The sequence below is a fragment of the Lepisosteus platostomus genome, chromosome 10 (assembly GCF_059453375.1).
Source record: "Lepisosteus platostomus isolate fLepPlt1 chromosome 10, fLepPlt1.hap1, whole genome shotgun sequence".
NCBI lineage: Eukaryota > Metazoa > Chordata > Actinopteri > Semionotiformes > Lepisosteidae > Lepisosteus > Lepisosteus platostomus.
Window position 1 is genome coordinate 48,695,645 of NC_142620.1, and position 22,359 is coordinate 48,718,003.

Genomic DNA, 22,359 nt, shown 5'->3' on the forward strand with positions numbered 1-22,359 from the left:
CAAGTGAATGCCAAAAATTAATTAGAACCAAACACTTTTTCAGAACTGTGCTTTGTAACTGTAGCATCTTAGAGGGAGACTGCATAGGAACTTTTCAGGACTAACCTGGTCACGTTGCAATGAGCAAGATTTGAGCAGGTACAGCACACACTGTCCACTTAAAGCCAGACACTTGACCACAGTCACTCATTCAGGCCCATATAGTCTTGGTTCTCTAAAGTTACTGGTTTTAGTCTATAATGTATAGAAGTTAATACACATAATTTGCACAACACGCAGAGCCATATTTCTTACCGCCATCTTTATGTTTTTGGTGTGCTGGTCCTGATGAGGTTCATGGCACCAGGAAGGTAAGGAGAAAAGACCTGATGCAACAGATTCCAACTCTTTTTTTGAGTAATTTCCCGCCTCTCCCAGCCTTCCAACAAATGTGATCATTCAATACAGGGTTAGTGAAAATGTTATCGACAAGAACAAATGCCAATTATTTTACTCAAGTTTTGTTTTCTCCTGCACGGATGGGGAAGGATTGTAAGGTAACTGTTAGAAACTTTGACAGTTTATTACAAATGAATTGCATGGGTTACTGTGACAAAAAAAAGGTTTCAAACAAAAGCAGAAATATCAAAGTTTTTGACAGCATTTTGGACTAACCCTGTATATTTTATGTCATGTTTTATGTATATTTATACATCAAAAAAACTTTCTTGTAATTTGTAAATGGCTTAACATTTTCTAAATATACTGTATGCTTAGAAATACTTGTTCTGTACATTAGCAGAAATTAAAATACATCGAATGTTTGTAGAAAACCAAATCCTGTGCTTAAAACACTAACTTGTACTTTGATTTGTTCCGTAATTGTGTACTCCACTCACCTTTTATTTTTGACTGTGTGCTCTATTGACACATTTATTTTGACTGTTTAATAGCTTAGATAAAAAAGCCCACATTGGGTGGAATCATTTGATACTGTTTTCAAAAGAATGTGATATTTTTACAGGCACTAAGAAAGCCTCCTCACAGAAAAAACAGCAGACAAGTTCCCCATTATCTATTTTTAAAATCAAACATTTTCATATGCGTGTTTCCTGTAATACAGTGCATGCACTTTTGCCACAGGCTCAAACAGTCATCCGACCTTTGTTTTAGGATGTTTGAGTTACCTCTCAGAAAGAACTCCCTCCACAGAAAACTGCTTTTGTCCCACTGTATCTTATTAATGGTGGTTAGCCTGACTTTGTGTTTAAGTATTTTCTTACTGCATCAGATCTTTATTTTAAGAGATGATCTGGAAAAACTCAGCGAGGAAATTTATACTCACTTAAACCAGCATGTATCATCAGATCTTAGCGGTCAATGGTCTGTGTCTGAAAAGGAAAAGGTATGTGCAGTCTTTTAAGTACAAATAATATTCATGTTACTTGTTTAAGACAGGGTTTATGAATCGAACAGTACACCTCAAGGGCAGTATAATGATAGTGTTCATGGAATAACATTCTAAAGATCTCAATTGGTAAAAAAAGGTATAAAAAACAAAAGTAATCAATTAAATGGAAAATAAGCAATATTTATTTTTATTTTGTAACATTATAAATTCACTGTAATATTTGAGGATTATAACCCAGACACAAATTTTGGCAGGTTACAGGCAACCTTGTAATCTGTCATCCCTTTCCCATCAAAATAGAAATTTAATCACCTGTATTTTATTAGTTTTCTGTTTTTGAGTTACAAGAATTATCAGAAATAAAGTTGTCATCAAGGAACATTAGGTGTTGTAAGTATGGATGAGTATGAAGTCAGCTAAATTAAAATACATTTTGAAGCCTATATGGTCTGTAACACAAAATACAGTACTTGAGCTTGCAATTGCCCAGTGAAGATACTGGAAACTGAAAGGGTGCTTTGGTTTGAAACGATTTTGTGTTGCAACACTCTTTCCAAGTTTGTTTTTGTTTTGCTTTAGAAATTAAGCTCAAGCGTTTCTTCCATCTTACATCATGGCAAAAGTTCAAAGGTATATCACTATCCAGTTGCGAGCTCTTTCTTGAGAACAAAGCGAGAACAAAAGGGATTTACAAGTAAGTTCCAAGAAATGATTTCATTATTATAGATCAGGGCAATAAGGCTGAGTTATGACAGTGAAAATCAGGCAATAGTGCAGTCTTTCCTGTGGGGTCAATTACATGTTGTGCAGTCAATTTTAGACTTTATCATGGAGTTACTGTCATTTGTATTCATCACCTTTATCCTCATGATGCTTCCAAGAAAATGCTACCAAAAACATCTGGCTTAGGATTTCAAAGATTGAACAATGGGACACTTGAGAGTTTCTCCCAAGCCTGCCTCTGATACATCTAAATACTATTTCCACTTCAACACATTCTGACATATCAATTTCTGGAAATGATCTTTTTTTATTTAAAGATGAAACAATCTTTTAAAACAATATCTTAATTTACTGCAGTGCTCTCGTTCCGTTTACAGAACAACAATCATTTCTGCAGCTGAGAGCCAGGACTAATGAAAAGCCAATTCATAAAGGTAAACTTCTTTTTAATATAGCTGGAAAGTTTCCTGTTCATTATTCCAATCACGAGAGTAACTACAATTATTATTTCCTTAAGGACACATTTAATCACGCAGGCCTTAAGAGGGCTGCCTTTTGCTGAACTGTTGTTATAGCTTACAAATATTTTGGTTCTCTGATGTTGTTTCTGCTTATGCTGTTAATTATAATTCCAGTTAAATTTTCCCCCCAAAAAAATGTTTTCAGAGGAAAGCATGAAAGGGTATTTGGTGGCCAAGTATATTTTTTATTTCTAAATGCTCAGATACCCAGAGACAAATCGAAAAGCATCAATGCTGTAAAGTACTCTTCTCAGGGGGACGAACAATAAGACAAATCACTGACATTGATATTTTTTCCTATATATGCAATATATCCTGCGCTATACACGCAGTTCATTTTAACTATGCCACTTAAGGGAGGGTGGTCACAAACCAGTCCAAGGGTCCACAAAAAAGCCCATCACTCTAAAACAAGCTATTCAATTTAATGCTCATATATTGCTCATACTTAATAGAAACAATTAGTTATTCTTATGAGGGTATCGTCTTTAAATATATTTAAATCCAATAGTAGCATTATAATACCTGTAATATGCTTTTATAATGGCTTACAAAGGGGTCAGGTATTGAAAGATATTCAGGAATTACTGTACTAATGATTGGTACTGATTTAAACCTAGGTAACACAACTATTATTCCATGGACTGTTGCTGTTCAAAGAGGAGGAGCTCTGTCCACCACTGACAATAAAATTATTGTACAACAGGACAGTTATTATATGGTGTATGGCCAGGTAAAGGCATTTTTTTTTCCTTTAAAGCTTTTACTTTTTGTTTACTTTAAGTGTGAACATATGTATTTTGGATGTTAAAGGCTAAACCCCTACATTGTCCAGTACGGGTTTCCAACTGTACAGGATTATATTTATGATATGTTTTGGTCATGTTCAGCTTCAGTTGGGTTTTTTTCTTGAAAATGCCATGAAATTAGCTCTTGAATGGTGCTGGTTTGTCCGTGGGAAATGTTGCAGCTCTGCAGCCTATTCCTTGCACCTAAAAGAGTAGTGTGGGAAATTTTATAATGATCATGGTCACTGACTTTACATTCTGTTCAGTGTTCTGGATGTCAAGAAATATTTTATGGCCAGGAAAGGTTTCTCTGGCTGTGCATACTCATGTGCTTTGCTGATTAATTATGTATTCCAGGTTGTGTTCCTCAATCCTGGAGACATAATGGGTCATTTAATCCGGAGGCGGAAATCCAGTATTTCTGGCACTGAGCAAAGATTCACAAACTTGCTCCTCTGTATCCAAGACATGCCAAACAAAGAAAGTATCAATTCATGCTACACTGCAGGTGAAGACTCCAAAATCTTGTGTTTTGTGAGCAGTAGTGTTTTCAAATTGTCTGAGTAGTAAGGATATAAGTGTATTACCAGACAATACAGACTCTGCTGTTATATTTGTGAGCAAGCTATTTTACTAATATATCTCTAGTGAGACTACCTTTATAAATGGGTACCAGCATTGTTGGGTGGGATAACCTGCGATGGACTGCAGCATCAGATCTATCTATGAGCTATTGAGGTTTGTAATAACATTTGGGCTTTTTGGAATTTGCGGTACATTCCAAATGTACTGCAAATGTACTGAAATTTGGGGCAGAGTGGTGGCTCTGTGGCTAAGGGATCTGCGCCTGTGGCTGGAAGGTTGTCAGTTGAAATCCCGCAGCCAGCAGAGGAATCCTACTCCGTTGAGCCCCTGAGCAAGGCCCTTAACCCCAACTGCTCCAGGGGCGCTGTACAATAGCTGACCCTGTGCTCTGACCCCAAGCTTTTCTCCCTGTCTCTGTGTCTCTTGGAGAGCAAGTTGGGGTATACGAAAAGACAAATTCCTAATGCAAGAAATTGTATATGGCTAATAAAGTGATCTGATCTTATCTTATCTTATCTTACATGCCCATATTACTGGGTAAATCAAGGTGGGGAAATATACAAAATAATGTTTGCTCTTCTTCCTCAAGGAGTTGTAAAACTTGACCAAGAGGATGAGCTGGAACTTGTCATCCCTGACCGACCACAAACCCAAGTCTCTATGGATGCTGACTCCACATTTTTCGGCATTATACAGCTCAGCTAGTACAAACAAGTATAAAAAGAACAAGATGAGAACAAGATTCCCATTGTTTCTGTACTCCCATAGCGGTTGGATCCATTTCAGGTTTTGCAGTCTGCCGGTTCGTGGACTGATGAAGCAGAAAGTTATTTCATATTATATATAAATTTTACACATCTGTCCATAAAAGTTAACTTAAATATAGGGCATCAAGTTTGTAATATCCAGCACCTCGGGATGGATTAGCTTTCTATGGATCATTAAACATGAAATCAATCATAATGCAAGGCAATGGGAGGTTTTTGTTTCTGTGAATTTGTTTTGACAAACTGACAAATATTGCTTGAAAGTTAGAGAACAACAAACCTGAAACATTCTCAGATGAGGAATGAAAGAAATGATGGACATGCTTACTGTAGGTGAGCCAACTGCTTTGTGTATGAACAACATGCTTTGCAATTAAAGAAGTATCCTTTCTCTTGGGAGCAGCTCTGGGTTATACACTCAGAATAAAAGGAAAACTTTGAGTTACTTTACCAAAATTTTGAGCCTGCATGCCTCTTGGAGGTTTGTTCTAAGCTAGCTGTTGTAACTGATTGATATTTTAAAACTCCACAGCTGTGTTTGTCTATGCCAAGCAAAATTGACCCCAGGATTTTAATAAACACATTGGTAATATTTTACCACAGAAATGCAACTTTGTTTGATCATAGAATAATATAAGCACTCTGGAAATGTAGTAGCTTTTGTACTTAATACAGTAACCTTCCCAGAAGGCTGACAACTTCTTTCCTATAGTTTCAAGCCTCTCCCTTGCTTGTATATTATGACTAATTGGTAAACTGTATAGACGGGTCATCCTGTGTACACCATTCCTTCCCTAACTTATCTGAATGTAATATTATGATATGTTGATGTGAATACAACCTCAGAAAAGCACCAAATATTAATTTTCCTGGTTTTTGCTTTGGGGACTTATCCCTGTTAGCCCAATGTATCTTCGAAAACCTAATATTTTAAGATGGTATACAATTGCAATAGCCTGGATTTATTTGATCATCCCCCATAAGTAAAGCTTTAGTTAAAAATACCTAGTCTTCTGAGCGGATTGCTATTATTGCTAAGAAACTATGTTCATTAGTGGACATTTCAGTGGAAAACCTGGGTGACTGGTCAAATCCACATAAAATAGTATGTAAACGCCTAAATCCTCTGTATTATTTACCTCTGTGTGGTTATTCCAACAGTAACATTTTTCTTTGAATAAATACTGTAAAAAGCTTCAAACATAAAACAACTGAGCAAGTTCCTGGTAGGGCTGAAATATTGTCAAAGACCTTAAAATAAACTGGATAAAAACAGCACAATGTGATTCGGTCCTTTTACTTTTCTAATGACACACTATATACAGCGCGATATATTTAAAATGAGAGTTTGCTTTTCATATCTAATGCCTCTACTAATGCAATAACTGCTTTAACCACTAGATGGCTAGTTTCTGCTAAATTGTTTATTTGGCCTGCATTCAGAGCATCTCATTTTCAATAAATCTAGAAGATTAAGGAAATAAAATTTCCAGAACAAGATATTGCCGTTTCCGTCTCCTGCCATGCATGTTAAGAATTTTCCAAAGTATATATAAGAGTCTACATACACAGCAGAGGCAGTCCAAGCATGTTGAATCATTTTACAGTATTTATGACAGAGGTAGGGGTGGGGGATTTTAAGCATATTTATGTATTTGTCTCTGTAAAGATGATAAACTGTAAGCCACATTTTTCCTTTGCATGTTTATGCAGTTATCAAAGAACATTTTTCCAAATTGTTTTTTTTGCCTTTTGTTTCTGCCTTAAAACTGAGCGTGGACAACCGGTTTTGTGTTACACTGCCCTATTATTTCATTCACCCGATACATCCTTTGATTGGGTGACATAAATGTCATTTTTTCCATCCTTGTGCAGCTGCTGCAGAGGACAAAAGCAAACATTTATCACAGAGCAAAGGATTTGTTTAGGAACAAAATTCTAAATTTAGGGTTATTTAACAGCACTTGGACAGCATTTCTAAACATAGAAGTTTTTATATATACATAGTAGTCAACATTTATAGTCTTTGTGCAGTAATTATAGACCATACCATTATTAACAAATTGCTTAGTATCTTTAGTAAACAAAAACCAAATGCAATATAATTGGCTTCCTATTCTGAGTTTAATGAAATATATAAATAAACAGTATATATAGCTAAGAGTGGGAAGCTGTATCGGTGTGAGCTGCAAGTGAATAAGTAGAGGTCAATGACACAAAGTTTTTCTTTTTAAAATTGTGTTTTTAACAAAACAGATTGAAATTAACTTTGACTTGTCCCTAATTATAATTAGTGACATATATAATTATATGTATAATATATATATATAATTATTTTTTGAAGTACTTTAACACTGAATATGGCCATTTACACTGGGTCTTTTCAGTTGAATGGCTGTAAAAGTCCCTAGGTTGGAAAGCCCTGATATAAATATTATTGAAAAGACAGCCCTTTGAGGGGCACATGGCTTAAAGATCACATCGTGTGGTTTTTTTAGCAATTCAAGCATACAGGAAGTCTCTAGTTTGAGTCAGTGCTGCAGTCTCCCACTGTCACTAAATGCAACAACGTAGGTTTTTTGCAAGGAAGACCTCATGTGAGCAAACTGGAGGAGACTGACCCACATCCCTTGCCTGCGTAGCACAATGTTGACGTAAAATCTGAATAAGAAACTGGCAAAGAAAAACAACAGCAAAGCAGAACTGAAAATGTTTTTTTTTCAAAACTGACTAATCTTTCACCACTTTGGTTAAAATTTCTAAAAAATATATGCGCTGTAGTATGTTTATTTGGAGAAGTTTGCGACAAGCAATGTATGAGCTATTGTTTGCATTTTCGCAAATAAGTGACAAATCAAATCTTGGGCTAATTTCCTCCTATACATCCTCTGACCATTGTCTGCAGAGACGTTGAGCACCATCAAATCAATCAAATCAATACTGTGTACAGTTTAGATATAGGTCCTATAGTTTCTACCTCCATATGGAAAAAATAGCTGACTACTGGAAATGCGTACCTGAAATGATTTAATTCTCTATTAGTATACTTCCCTATATCTCCATAGATCCACATTTCCATAGATCAGATTTACTGTATTGGGCTCTTCATAATTCATGGTATAAAGCGTAATGACTTATTTGACAGAGGCTCTCTTCCAGGAGAAATACACTTTGCAGATGGAACTTGTTCTTTAAATACAGGATAGAATCATGTTAAAATGGTGCTCTTCCCTATGACCTTTATTCTTTCTCAGAAGCTCATATAGAATAGAAGTGTATTGAAGGGCAGAGGACGAGGTCATCATGACGTCTGTGTTCAGATAAACTTAATTGCATTTTGTTGTTTCAGTAGTTCGGACAAAACTCTTATTAACATGGAGTAGAGACTTAATTTGAATTAGGTATTTATTGGCATAACTCGCCTGGCTGAGCAAACAGCAAACTCACCATATTGATGAAGATGTTAAAACACCCCCATTCCCCTTTTTTTCGGAGGGATGATCTGGGGAGCTGCTACAAGGGCATAGATGGGATGGAGGGAGGAATGTGAAATGATAAAGGGGTAAGATGGAATTAACCTATTTTTATGTAAGTAGGTGGCATTAAGCAAAATGTGGATTTGAACTCCTCCTTGTTAAAACCTCCATTTGTTGGTAAAATATTACGGTTTATTAATTTAGAATTAGGGTAATTCTGAATGCATGCACAAATTCATGAAATAGTTACTTTTATGTGAAAGATAAAACAATAGTTGTCCAAATTGCAAATCGAAATATTACATTCCAGGGTCAGCTGTGACTTTTTAAGGTGTTTAGGTTACAGTAATTCTGTGAGTGTAATGTATTATAACATTAATGTTTTGGAAAAGTACTCTTCACCAATATTTTATGAAGTTTTATACAAGTTTATTTAGAATGTTGATTAAAGCAGCCAGTCTGATGTCTCACACTACACTTGCCTACAGTGCAGTGCAGTGCAAAGACTTTTGCTTGGTTGTACAAAGAGTGTACATTGCCTTTATTCAGAACCAGGTTGGGCTCATAGGCCGTCTGAGTCATGATTCAGTATTCACCCCCATGAGGGGAAAACCACTACAGATAACAGGTGGTCAGCTTCTCATGTCTGTCCAGTCCCTATATACTTCTTCTATTTCTTTGGTAGTTTCCATTATTTACATCAGGGGATGTCCTGGATCCGTCAAAAAATCCTGTTTCAATGGAGAGCTATTTCTGTCTTCCTATTTATTGCTTTCTAAGGAGTTACTACCATCTGCCCTGTCTGTAACCTGTTTATTGTTTGTTCTTCCTTTCTATTTTGGAAGCCATGCTATTTTCCCAGGATAGTAGCAGGAACAAACAATGAGCTTCATTTGTTAGAGGTGGAATGGCAATCTGCAATTGTAAATTCTCAACCCTTTGAGATTCTATTGAAAAACAAATGATAATGAGCAGTGTTCCAAATCTTTTGCATCAATCCTCATTGAAAATATGCAGAAAAATGAGTCGCAGTCCTGTGAAAACTATGTATTTGCAGGAGTGTATATCATTAGTGGCAATGTGAACAGTACAATTTAAACCATTTTGCATGGCATGTGGCTACAAGCTAATTGAATACGTCACGTGATAAGTCACACTTTTTCCCAGTCTGCAATTTGTTTAGCTAACAAAATATGTCATGTTCCTATCAGTTTTAACCTAGTAATCTTGAACAACTTCTGTCCAGGACTCTATCACTGGGTACACGTGTTATTGAGTGTTAATAGGTCTAGATTTTTCATATGGTCTTAGCTTTCGATTGTGGATTTTTTTTTGCTTATGTTCTTGAATTTTACAATAAAAGTGAAAACAAAAAAAAATCACCACTTCCCGATGAAACAGAAAAAAAGGCAATGAAACAAAAAGCACTTACATATAAACACAACTTGTGACTAAAATTATTTCCTCTATTAAAGGGGCTGTTTTATTTTTCAATTAAATTGGATTTTTAGGCTCAATTTACACTTGTGTTTTGAAAAAAAACTCCATCTGGATCTAAGGTAGCTGCTGTCAAATAATTTAGGAAGAGTCAACACTGCACATCATTTCCTCATCGTTGCTCCCACGCTTGGAAAGTTTTTTTTTCTGACAATAACTGTGCTATAAATGGATTACCATGCCTCAGAGATGCAGAATCCAGAGTCATGTAGCGGTGTTAGAGAACACTACAAAGAGAATGACTTTAGCAACTCTGATCTGCTTTCTTACACTCCAGTTCTTCTACCAGTTATACACATTGGGAACAAACACTGAGATACCTGAAACACAAAACCGCTGTCAAAAGGTAGGACCGTTGCAAAAAGTTGTAATTTTTCCATTATTTTTGTTGATTTTGTTGTTATTATTATGATTGGTACTGTTTCTGTACATATTCATACTTGTTTTTGTCAAGAAGAAAACCCATTTTCAAATTGCATCCTTACAACAAAGAAGGTGATCTCAGTCAGAATTATCAACAAAAAAATATTTTTTCCTATGAGTTATGTAAGTAACGGGGAATACATTATGTGCCACTTTATTATGCCTTGAAACAAATGTTGAGTATGAACTGTCGTACTGGACATTTTACACTGTTCTAGGAGACTGAAGGAGATCCTCAGCATGTGAAATTGTTCTTTTCTGTGTGTTTTTAAGGAAAGCAAGCTATCTGAAAAGCAATTACAAATAAAACGGATACAAATATGTTATTCTATTTTAAGAAGAAACTGAAAATCATACAATTGTTGCTTGTATTTGTACTAGGTGAATTATTAATGCATTATGGACTAGCAGTCCCTCCACTAATCTAGAATCTACAAAACTGTTAACTAAGATTATCCTAATGTTACCTTTTCTTTGCTTTTGTAGAATAGACTGACAGAGGTCTTCTGTTCCTACTCCAGTTTTTCTTCTGTCCCTCTTGACTTGGATCGTACGGTAAAGAAGCTTGATCTGTCATATAATGCTATCACAAACATAAGCTGGGAAGCAACTAACAGTCTAAGGTCACTCCAGGAGCTTGATATAAGTTTTAACCATTTACATTTAATAACAGGGACAGCTTTTGAAAATCTGGCCCAGCTTCATGTTCTCAGCCTTGCAGGTAATTACCTGAATGATAACGTACAGACTACAGCAAAAGCTTTCCAAGCTCTCAGGACTTTGAAGGTGTTGGACGTTTCATTCAACAGTCTGGATAGTAATACTGTAGGGCTTTACCTGCAGAATCTGTCTTCTTTGGAGCAGCTCTTGCTGGTTGGAAACAGTATGACAAAACTTACACACACTGTGTTCAAAGGAACCCCCCACCTGAAGAACATTAATCTTGAAAATAACAATATTTTGGAAATAGAACAAGGAACCTTTGAGTCTTTGACAAGACTCACAAAGCTGAACATGGCCAAGAATAACTTAGCCTGTATCTGTGATTTTGCACTTAAACAACTGAAAGTACTAAACCTAAGCAGAAACTCAATTGAATTCTTTATTACAAACGAGAATGAGGATATATATCAACTTGAAATTTTGGACCTGAGCTTCAACTCCCTTCTCTATTTTCCTGTTCTTCCCAAACTGAACAGTTTAAAATTCCTGGACTTGCAACACAATAGACTGAGTTTTTTTAAATCAGAAACAGTCTCTAGAGAAGCAAGTAGTTTGTATAAAGAAATTACAAAATCAAATATACCTGAAAATGAACAAGGCTACAGCATATACTTGCAATCTAATCTCTCTCTATTAATTCACTTGGACATGAGCCATAATCAATTCACATCTTTTCCGTTTCACATTTTGAACAATACAGCATCTTTGGAACATTTGAGTTTAAGCAACAACTGCCTTTTCAATTTTACTGTTAACATTCCAAAAGTGTCTGATCAACCGGGACTGGGGCAGAAATCAATTCATCAGCATGTGAACTTTCCATCTCTGCACTCACTGGATCTTCAACACAACCGAATTCAGCATCTGCCTGTTGCTTTTTTTGAGGTTCTGCCTCAGCTTGAGCACTTATATCTTGGAAAAAACAACGTGAACCCCTGTGGCATTGAAAACAAATCTGGGAAAAAAGTGCCTAGACATCAAGATCTGACCAATGTTAATAACTGCTCACCTTTTTCCAGCATAAAAACTCTAAAATACCTTGACCTACATGAAAATGACATAAACATGCTCTTCCCCTATGCTTTTCAACACACACCTTTGGTCTCACTTGATCTAAGTGGTAATAAGGACCTGAATATAGCAGAGAAAGCTTTGAGTGGACTGGAGCAAACACTGCAGAGTTTGAATATTAGTGGAAATCACATGGCAACAGCAGCTGTATCCCTGCCCTGTCTGGGGACATTAAAAAAGCTGGATTTGGCTAATAACCTTTTGAAAGATCTGCCTGAAAATATTGGGTTTGCACCCCTTAAAGAATTAGATTTGAGAAACAACAGCTTGACAACTTTAGATGCATCAGCTGTGACAAACTTGTCTGCAAGTCTTCAGATCATACAGGTCAGTGGAAACGTCTTTAACTGCTGTATTTCTGGTTGGCTCAAGATCCTGACCAAAACGAAAGTTATGATTCCTGATCTTAGAGAATCAGTTTGTTCCTACAAGCTCAATGAGGACTTTTCCATTCCCTTACTGGGTGATCATTCACAAGAATGCCCATATGAAGCTCCTACAGAAACAGGAAAAACAAAACTACTGATTATAATCTTTTTTGTGATTTTATTTCTGACACTAGCTATATTGGTTATTGCTAAAAGAAACTGCCACAGACTAGGTTCCTCTATAGATATTAAAAGTAATAAAGTGGCGTCTTTTAAATTTACTAAAGACGATCAGTGTCCAGCTAGAGTGGCTAAAATCAATATATTTGAAACTGCACAATAAAAATGTAAATTGTACTGTTTTATGATTTTCCAAATTTCCAATACAGTGGATTTTAACATAATAACTGTGGGTTATACTTCATAAGAGTTTTTAAATAAGATTATTATTTAATTACTGTGAATGTAACTCTTCCAGGCTACATGCAATTTGATTTTAAGTTAACGATCTGAAAATACTTAGCTGTAAAGGAAATTATTTATTAAATTATTTAATCAAATCAAATAAACTAGAAAATGTTCTATGACCTCTAGAAGGACGTGTTCTAACATACTGTATGTCCAGGATATACAAAGAAGGTGAATGTAAAATCAAATGTAAACATTTAGGGAACCAAATCATTTTTCAAAAGATTGTATCACAACTGTAATGAAGAAGCTGTCTCTTAAACCACTACCTCCTGCATGCCTGTATTTCCTTCCTTTTAAAAAGAACAAGCGTGAAACATAGTGAAACACAGACACCAGCCTTGTTCTGTATGCTATGCTGAAGACAGTTTGTTAAACAAAAAAAACTCACTCTACTGGAAAGCGGGAAGATCCATCAGCAAAGAAATTAGTTTGAACTGCAAGTACATTGTTCAAAAGATGTTTTGTTAATCTCCAATTGTACTGTGAATCAAATTACATGCTATAATTAAATCTCTATTTTTGTACTTGGTAAACATTTTCACTTCTGCATTTTGTATTAAAAAATGTGCATATACTGTACCACATATTCCACATACTTGAGGAAAAAAACATCCAGCATTAGTATTCTAGTTGATGTAACAATTTATTCTAAGATACTTGTTAAAATGTTAACCTGCCACTTCAAACTGACATCTGAGCATATTTTCTTCATGTTCTCCATAAATCACCTGTTTTCAGTAAATATTTCCTTCATGTATCTAGGCTCATAAAAAGTCAGAAATTAAAAATATACAATATATCTTTAAGTAATACATGTAAAAGATGTGCCTTATCTTTAAATTATCTAAATTAAAATGATGTGAAACCTGTGATCTTATTTAGGAGACAGTAACCTCTACAGTGTAAGAAGCCATCTATTCCATACTTTATGTATTTATTTATATATTTATTTATATAGACAATTTTAGCATGTTATTGTGTTTAAACAACAAACCATTAAACCAATAAAATGTATTTTTGTATAGCTTTGTTTTATTGTCTGTTTTTTTTTTTATCTAGGGACTTTCCATACATTTTCGATGTAACAGGAAGAGTATATTTTATGATGTGTTGATAAAAACAATCTTAATTTTTAAAGATAGGAAATTATATTTTTATCATTCTTGACAACTGATTTATAATTAAAGTCGACAGGTGATTTATCGAAAAATTATTCACATGATCTTAAGAGTTTGGATAGATGCCAATAATACTGAGCGGAACAAACGGACGTTATCACATGGAATAAGTTAAATCCTGTAAAAAGATGTTTGTCTTAAGTAATTCCTCACAAAAAAAAATATTGGTAGTATTGGTAATATCCCCTTCCCAGCTGTGTTCTTTGTGGTATACCCTCCCAGTACTCACCAAACCCAAATTGGTTTAGCTTCTGTGATCTTATCAGATCCGACTAGAACACTGATTCTCAGTCCTTGCTGGCCTTGTTTTCATATTTACAAAATCATCAGTATTGAATATTTTATACACCCTCCACTGTCTAATTAAGAATTAAGGAAATGACAATTTATTACACTCTCTCAGAAAGTGAGTGGTTGTCCTTCTGCTTAAATTCAAATTTCAGCTAACACACCTGAGTGAGGGAAGTTTCTAAATTAATTAATTTGTGCTGGGTTGACATCATTTACTAATCTCATTCAAAATTTTAAGACCTAAAAGCAAATTTTTAAATAGGCGTCAAATAGAAAGCTGAATTTAATTAGCCTGTGATTAAAAACTCAACTTGAGCAAAACCTATACAACACACGATTGAGAATCACTAGTGTAGACGTTGGTATCACTGACACCAGGACGTGGGCATGCCTCAGAGAGGAGAACTGAAAACACATAGTGTCTGAAATGAATTTTAACAATCAAATATGAAATTCTGTCCCTCGGAAGTGTCTCATTTCTTGAACCGCATTCTGATAGAAGGTTGTGTCGAAATTAGACACAACAGACATGTGATACTGAGGACATGATAAACATGGTATTCAAAATGTGTAAATTTTGTTTCCAGAGTATCATTTCTTGGTTGACAGCCTGTCAGCTGAGTCTTCCAGTCATGTATCCCCATCTGTATCAGCAAAGTGTTTGTGACAGTAAATGTCATACGTTTGATTCTGTAATTCCAAGTAACTGCTGAGGAAAAAAAATCTGTTTGACTTTATAAGGAGAAAGTAGAACTAGTCTACTGAGTCCTGCATTCATGAGATATGCTAACTTCATGGAGCAATTTAAACAGCAGGAAGGAAAGAAACTACCACTTCCAAACCATCACACAGTGCAGTTCCGGTACATTCCGATATAGAATAGTCTAACAAAAACAGAAGGCTAATTTTAACACTGGTGTTAATGGCATATTTGTACATTACTCAATAAAAAGAACAAGTAAAAGTTTATCCCATGCTCAAAAGAGCAGAAAAGAAACACAACATTTCGGCTGTGAAGCCTTCTTCAGGTCCTAAATAAAAGTTGAATTATGCATTACAATTTGTTGCAACTGTAGCAAAACTAAAACCATGATGCTACTTAAAACCTTTTTTCCCATATACTAAGAAGGTTCAGGACTACTTTATTTTTCTAATGGATATACCCAGTAATGTTCAAAACAGAGCTTTTAATACATAACATTAGTTTCTACTATTGCCACATTTGTCAGGTTTATACAGAATTTAATAGAATTCAGTTATCATGTTCATACGCAAATGTTTTTCTATCATATCTATTAAAATATAACTGCAGAAAGTTCAAGAGGAAATGAATCAAAAACCCAAGATTGAATGACACTCTGTAAACAGTGAGAAGCACCTGGGAGCTTTCAAAAACTTTTAGTTTTATGATTAGCATAAAATTCCATTAAAAACCACCAAGTGATTATTTGGTAGATTTTCTAATATGTTATTTTTTCTTGTTCAAAGTATTAAAAAACCAGTCTTCTTGCAATTTTAATTAAGGAGAAATACTAACTATAATGTAAGTGAAACTTACTATTTCTAACATATAATTAACACGTGGTCTATAAGTATAATTTCATATTACATTTCATTAATAAATTGAATTGTTTTTGTTTAATGACGGCTACAAATCAAGATTAACCTTAGAAACGTCAGTTTACAGCTTTTCATGTGTGTGAATTCTATTTTGTACTTAATACAGACCTCACGATTAAGCATTGATAAATATGAATGATATGCCAAACTGCAAGATGAAAATTATTTATAGTAAATAAACCATTCCAGTGTTTTAGTGGCAATTAGTGTAACAGAACATTTTTAATTATAAAATTTTCAAAACAAAAGTACATTTCCAGTACATGAATTACAACAATCAAATAAACAATAAAATGCTTTACTGTGATGCAGGTTTTACTTTTTACAGTGATACCTCAATTTTATTTTTCAAATTTAGTATTTAAGAATACATTAGAGCCACAACTAACTCCCAGAATTCGTTCTTTTCCTGTTTTGTGGAATATAAACTCCCCCCAAAAAAGTACATATTCCATTTTTTTAAAGTAAAACTAAAACAACTACTGCTTACTAACAGCTGAGAAAATATTTCGTGGAATTACAGTTATTGTTACGCTAAAAGAAGAGAGAAAACAATATATTCAATCTTATAAATCACTATGTGTTTTGAAATTGCTCAACGAAAAGAGGAAGCTTATTGGAAAGAACACCATCACCATGACAGCTGAAACTATAGCAAAAAGACACAAAAAGAAACTGACTTTTTAAGGCTAACATATATTTCAAAATGTGTGTGTGCATTCTGCCGTAGAAAAATATGACAGTTCAACCGTCATTATTTTAGGAATGTAGTGCCTTCTATTGGACATAACGTGAACTACAGTGGAAAGGGACTTAAAATTACTATGTTCATTTCACATATTTAAAATTCAGGGTAATTACCATAAATATTTTGATTAAAAATGACTCTTTCACATAGTTCACATTTTACTATTAATATTTTATATTCTACAATTTCTAACATTTCTATGTTCTATTATATTATCAGAAAACACTTTATCAATAGAACGTGAACTGGAGCCTACCCCCAGACCATCTCAGAGCATACACATCCCAAATTGGGCTTAACACATAATCAAAATAGCATATCTTTGAGCGGAATGAGGGAAGCAGATCATTTAATGGAAACTCCCACAAACACAGGCAGAACATGCAAACCCTACACAGAAAGGAGATCATCTGTCTGGAATCTAAGCCAGGCCACAAGCACGCTGTTAACTTTCTGCATTGCAAAACGATCAAAATTAAAAAGGTGAATTACTTAATTTAATGCTGTTTACAGTTCAGAACAAAAAGCCTGTGTATAAATTATTCTGTATTACTTTAATATAAGATGTACTGAAAATGTAGTAAATGAGTAACTACAGCGTCCCCATAATTTTTAGTCATTGTACGTTACACATTTTCTTTAACTTTGCAGTGGCCATTAATGCACTAAAAAGTGATTTATTATTAGGGTTCAATTTAATGCAATGGTTACATTTTACACAATGAAATGTTTTCCTTCACATATACAGTCACGCTGGTAGAGAAAAAATGTGCTGTTTTTTTTTTAAACATTGTGTTTGGGTAGAGGAAATAATGTTGCAAATTTGTCCTTTAAGATTGAAAAACTACTTCTTGCATATAAATAGTGAACTTCCTTAACTATTTAACCACAAAGGACCTTAACAAGATTTTGTGCAGCTGAAGTGAAGAATTTTGAGAGTGAGAAGGCTCAAAGGAATGCTACCTGCATATAATTGTCTGGTTTCATATGTAAATTATAGCTGACAGGATTCCTCGAAATTGCATACACACTGACTATCACACTATTTGTCTGAATACGAAATCTGTTGAGGTAGAGGTGTGAATTGTTCACATTGTGTATTGAAAGTAGTGTTGCCATTATTTTTTATCTAGAAACATTTTACAAAAACGTTCCAGAGATTCTTACTGTGCTGTGTAACCACTAATTATTAGTTGTTGTGTGAATTTATTATTTATCATATTAATAAATATTGACTGTCTTACTGTTGAAACAGCAGTACATCTCTACTATTATACTAGCACAGTGAAAGCATCTTCCGTTCAAATTCATGGACATGCTTTGTATCCTTTATAATTTCAGAATGGCGATACAACACAACCTATTCTGTAAGAAAATCTGAAATTTTCCAGAGGAAAGTCAATAAATTAGGTAATCTCAGATGGTAAATCTATTAATTTGTTTATTATTTTGACACTGAAATTTTCAGTCTGGAACTTTTAGATATTTAATTTGATTTATAAGAAGTAAGTAACTGAAAGTTTCATTTTTTAGTATTGGAAATTGTTTTAGAGGATTGTGTTATATGCCTAAAATACCACTGGGTTGTGCTGTAACATACTACAATCTTGTTTATGTCCAATGCTAATTTCTTAATTTTGCTTTCATCCCATTACAAAGCAGCATTACCACTGTTATTTACTGTGTGTTCCACTCTACAAAACTTGCAGAGTTGTTGTACAAAACGTGGGTAAATACACTAATAAGACATAATTGGATTAAAATGTCCTGCAAGATTTTTGTTGCAAATGCTTTAAATGTAAAAAATAACGTATCAATTTCAAAGATTTAACTAGACGTAAAGATTGAAATGCCTTTTTTGCAGTTCAAGTAGTGTTTCCTATGCTTGTTGATTTTTGTCTTTGACTTGACTTTATATTGTTTGTGGATATTCTGTCAAGATTTACTAGTTTTCTTTGAGACATTTCTCTATCACCAACGTGCAAGATAGGTTGGTAACAGAAACAAGAAAACCCAGAATAAACAAGGTGACAATAAACTCCATAGAACTGAAGCCTCAGTCTACAGATGTCAGAATCCACATGCCATAGTTATGTTTTCTGTACCCCTTTGTGCTTTTGTCTAAAAGTTATTAGCATTAAAAAGCCTGGCTCTTGGAAGTAAGGAGACAGTTAGTGTGACGGGGTGGATACAGACTAGCACTCCTGAATGCGGCTTTTAAAGAAACATTTTCTCACCTCGTGGTGATTCCTAACATCCTGTTGAATTCCACTTGGGTCACAAGTAGGATCTTCCTTCCAAGCAGGTGTCTTCACCAAGGTTGAGTAAAAGAATAATCTAGAAACTATTTTGAACTAGGTCAAATAACACAATGGGAGTAACCACAGATTCATATAAGCATCTTATCAAGCACTACAAAGGAAAAAATAGAAGATAAACTCATGCAGAAAATAGAAAAGAAGAAGAAGAAAGCTCCACTTTTCAGATATGGAACATCTGAAGAAGAAAGCTCCACACCTAAAATGTCTTTTTTTCTTTCTAATTTTCAGTATGGAATTAATCTATAGTTTTACCTTGCAGCTCACATGCCAGAAAAGATCTCTGTTGCTACCTTTGCAAAACCCAAAAGCTAAACCACAGAAAAAGACTATCATGTTTTATATCCCCATGCTATAAAGCATAACATAATATAGGATTTTAAATGTTTGTATACCTCCAATTGACATTTTCTTTAATGATCTGTATTGGATATACAAAGTCGGCATGATCTAGAAGAACTATCAAATAATCATTATTTATTCAGAAATTGCTTTGCTGCCCTGGTGCTTTTGAGGATAAAATACCTCGGAGTCCAAAAAGATCCAAAGAGAGAGACAAGAAAGAGACACTCCCCAGATCACACACGTTACAGAAGTGACCTGTCAAGGGATGAAACACGTTAAATATTAATTGTCTCACTTAAAAGCAAAGCATACTCCTGGAGACCTTAAACAGTATCGCCTTCCAGTCTTTGCGATCTCTCCTGACACAAACCATGTGTTATGTTTTTCATCTCTGCTGTCCACCTGGACAATAGTCTAAGAACAGAGACCTCTTAGGGTGCAGGGGGCTGGCAAATTCTGTCAGTTAAACTCAGCCTTGAGGCCTCCTACAGCTCTGCAGATTGCTTTTCTATGGAGTGAACAACACATTGGAGTCCAAAGCAGCTTGTCCTCTCTACTGCAACTGTGACCTGGTTACAAGATGACTAACAGGTGTGAGCTAGCAAAACAAGGGCCTACTCCAGTGTTCACCCTAGGCTTACACCAGCAATGACTGAAGTAACAAGCCCTTTCACTCTTTTTGTAAACAATCATAACTAATTGTGACATAGAAATTAGATAAGAACCCCTATTTAAAGTAATTTATTCAGTAAAATAAAATCTAAGATTTTGTGTTCTTTTGTGAATATTAACACAAAGTTTATGGTTCACGTTTTTTGACAAAATACAAATTTCAGAGGAATTAATAAACAATTTGAGCCTGTGTAAAAATCTGGAATATTTACATGAAATGTGTCCGGTACAGAGGACAAGCAGGGCTGGTAGTTAAAAAGACTCTGTGGTAATGACAAATATACTGTGAGGCTGTCAACAGAGACTGCAATTGTGGGACAGGGGAGAAAAACCTTTCCTGGAAATTCTTGAATCGTGTCTTTTCTTTCTGAGTGTTGTTTGTTCTGCTAGTGATACTTCTATAATATTTCTGGAAGTTTCGTCTTTACCTTGAATCATCAGATTGACCTTTGTTTGTCAGCTCCAGGTTACAGACTGAAAGTATACAGTACATATGCATGCAAAAACCTCTTACATTATATGTTTGCTACTTACTGTAGATAACGTCATACAAAGATCATAGTAAATAGTATGCCCATCCATTCAATTTCTAACGTCTTCATCCACTTCAAGGTCACAGGGGAGCCACAGTGTAAATAATGTCTCTTAGTGTTTTTAGATTTATGCTGCTGGACCATTGACAAACGGATAAATGATCATAGTCCTCTTGCTACACACTCACATGCTATATATGGCATATATCATGACGTTTATAGTTCATTCCAATTCACTGTAGTTGATTAAGTTTTTTATTTTATAGTGCACTGCATGAGTTTATCTCTTCTTGCTGTTATGCCTGATCTAGTAAACATTTTCACAGAAACATCATTTAATAGCCTAGCAATTTATAGCCTAGGTTTAAGGCTCAAATAAATACAGCTCTTTTTCCAAATATGAAGCATTGATTCCATACCATATATTAGACTCTAAAAAAATAACTTAATTAGTCTTCTAATTCTTTTTTTGCTTTGTTATTTTACACACAAATATTAACCTGCATTCGCTGTTCCATCGTTTTGCAATTATAAACTATAACAGCAAGACCACAACACAAACTTGTGTAAAAAGGTTCATTATCAAAGCACAAGCCTTTCTTAAAGGCCTAACCCTGATTTTGATGGAGGCCTTTTCATAAAACATTCACACACGCTTCCTTGTTACAAACTGAAAATTAGGATTAAAAAATCAACTAAAGTTTCCTTAAGTAAAATAAATCACAATCTGAAACCTTCAAATCTGACAGAATCTGTACCTAAATAAATTTACTTTTGGACACAATACCCTGTCAACAGTAGGAAAGGGATCTGGCAAAGCACGTACAGCACTGGAAAAGCTGATATAGTTGTACAAAATTGTACATAATCCACACCATTTAACTGCAGCAAAAAGATTAATAACATTTAAAAATCAAGACATAAGCAAAAGGGCAAAGCAAAGACCTTTTCCATTAAACAGAACAAAACCTATCTTAGTCAAATGTTTAAAAGTCTGACAGTTCTACAACTTTAACTTCACACAAAATTTTATTTCACACAAATTTTCTTTTTTAGTGTTTTTTGTATATATAATTCAAGCACCAGCATGCTCAACTTTCTTTTTAAGACATTTAACCAGACTAGTCTTGCTAAAATGTTCACTTTTTGGCTGCTATATGTTAAAATTACCAGCATTCAAGAGTTCAGCTACCCCTTATCAGGGACTGAAAACAGACATTAAGGATAATATAAACCAGAGACTTTCTAAGAAACAAGTCCTAACATCCGCACTATTTTAGGCATTCAAAAGTTTTTTTTGAGTGAACCACAACGAACATGCGACTAATTCTAGAGTGGTAATAAATTTGAAAGCCTTAAAACACAGACAAAATACATGAGAAGATCAAGTATATATTCAATGACAGCAATGAAACATATTGTGGTGTAAACTGGTCTATAATTTACCTAAAGGCTCCAGTAATACAAAATGACAACTAGCCAGACAGTTTTGAAGTTTATTTATGATAATGTATGTTTAAAGTATGTATTGATAAAGAGGACTGTGTAAAAAATGATGGTAAATGATGGTGTTTGGATATTACACCAAGATATCATCCTCGAATGACCCACCTCGTGTGTGAAACAAAGCAGCATGCTGTTAGAAGCTGTGCTTAACTGCTCCCAAAATATTGTTATTGTCTTCTTCATTGAGACATAAATTGTGCTACACCTTTCCAGACAATGTTCAGTTTCTCAGAAATGTAGGTTTTTTTTACAATAAAACACAAGAATTATAATAGGGGGAGAATGTTTGTTTGGAGACAAAGGGGTTAAATATTTAGAAAATCCCATGTAAACAATACAAATTGT

General features: G+C 34.6%; 2 protein-coding genes across 3 annotated transcripts; both read left to right on the forward strand.

The window, feature by feature from the left end:
• Nucleotides 1-1,102: 1,102 nt before the first annotated feature.
• On the forward strand, nucleotides 1,103-5,776 carry LOC148653841 (tumor necrosis factor ligand superfamily member 13B-like). 2 transcript variants are annotated; one of them, XM_088596808.1, is made up of 6 exons: nucleotides 1,103-1,384; nucleotides 1,970-2,084; nucleotides 2,491-2,547; nucleotides 3,255-3,367; nucleotides 3,780-3,930; nucleotides 4,597-5,776. In XM_088596808.1, exons 1-6 carry the CDS (start codon nucleotides 1,106-1,108, stop codon nucleotides 4,710-4,712), a joined length of 831 nt encoding a protein of 276 aa, XP_088452934.1. In that variant the 5' UTR covers nucleotides 1,103-1,105; the 3' UTR covers nucleotides 4,713-5,776. The 2 variants fall into 2 exon arrangements, with proteins under 2 accessions (XP_088452934.1, XP_088452935.1); XM_088596809.1 differs by lacking the exon at nucleotides 2,491-2,547.
• A 2,103-nt stretch (nucleotides 5,777-7,879) lies between these two features.
• On the forward strand, nucleotides 7,880-12,909 carry LOC148653842 (transforming growth factor beta activator LRRC32-like). The gene is made up of 2 exons (XM_088596807.1): nucleotides 7,880-10,093; nucleotides 10,657-12,909. Exons 1-2 carry the CDS (start codon nucleotides 9,926-9,928, stop codon nucleotides 12,673-12,675), a joined length of 2,187 nt encoding a protein of 728 aa, XP_088452933.1. The 5' UTR covers nucleotides 7,880-9,925; the 3' UTR covers nucleotides 12,676-12,909.
• Nucleotides 12,910-22,359: the final 9,450 nt, after the last annotated feature.

Coding starts and splice junctions, on each gene's coding strand:
- LOC148653841 (XM_088596808.1), top strand. CDS start 1,106: ATGCACTTTTGCCACAGGCTCAAACAGTCATCCGACCTTTGTTTTAGG. Junction 2,085..2,490: donor AGAACAAAAGGGATTTACAA/GTAAGTTCCAAG, acceptor TTCCGTTTACAG/AACAACAATCATTTCTGCAG. Junction 3,931..4,596: donor CAATTCATGCTACACTGCAG/GTGAAGACTCCA, acceptor TTCTTCCTCAAG/GAGTTGTAAAACTTGACCAA.
- LOC148653842 (XM_088596807.1), top strand. CDS start 9,926: ATGCCTCAGAGATGCAGAATCCAGAGTCATGTAGCGGTGTTAGAGAAC. Junction 10,094..10,656: donor CACAAAACCGCTGTCAAAAG/GTAGGACCGTTG, acceptor TTGCTTTTGTAG/AATAGACTGACAGAGGTCTT.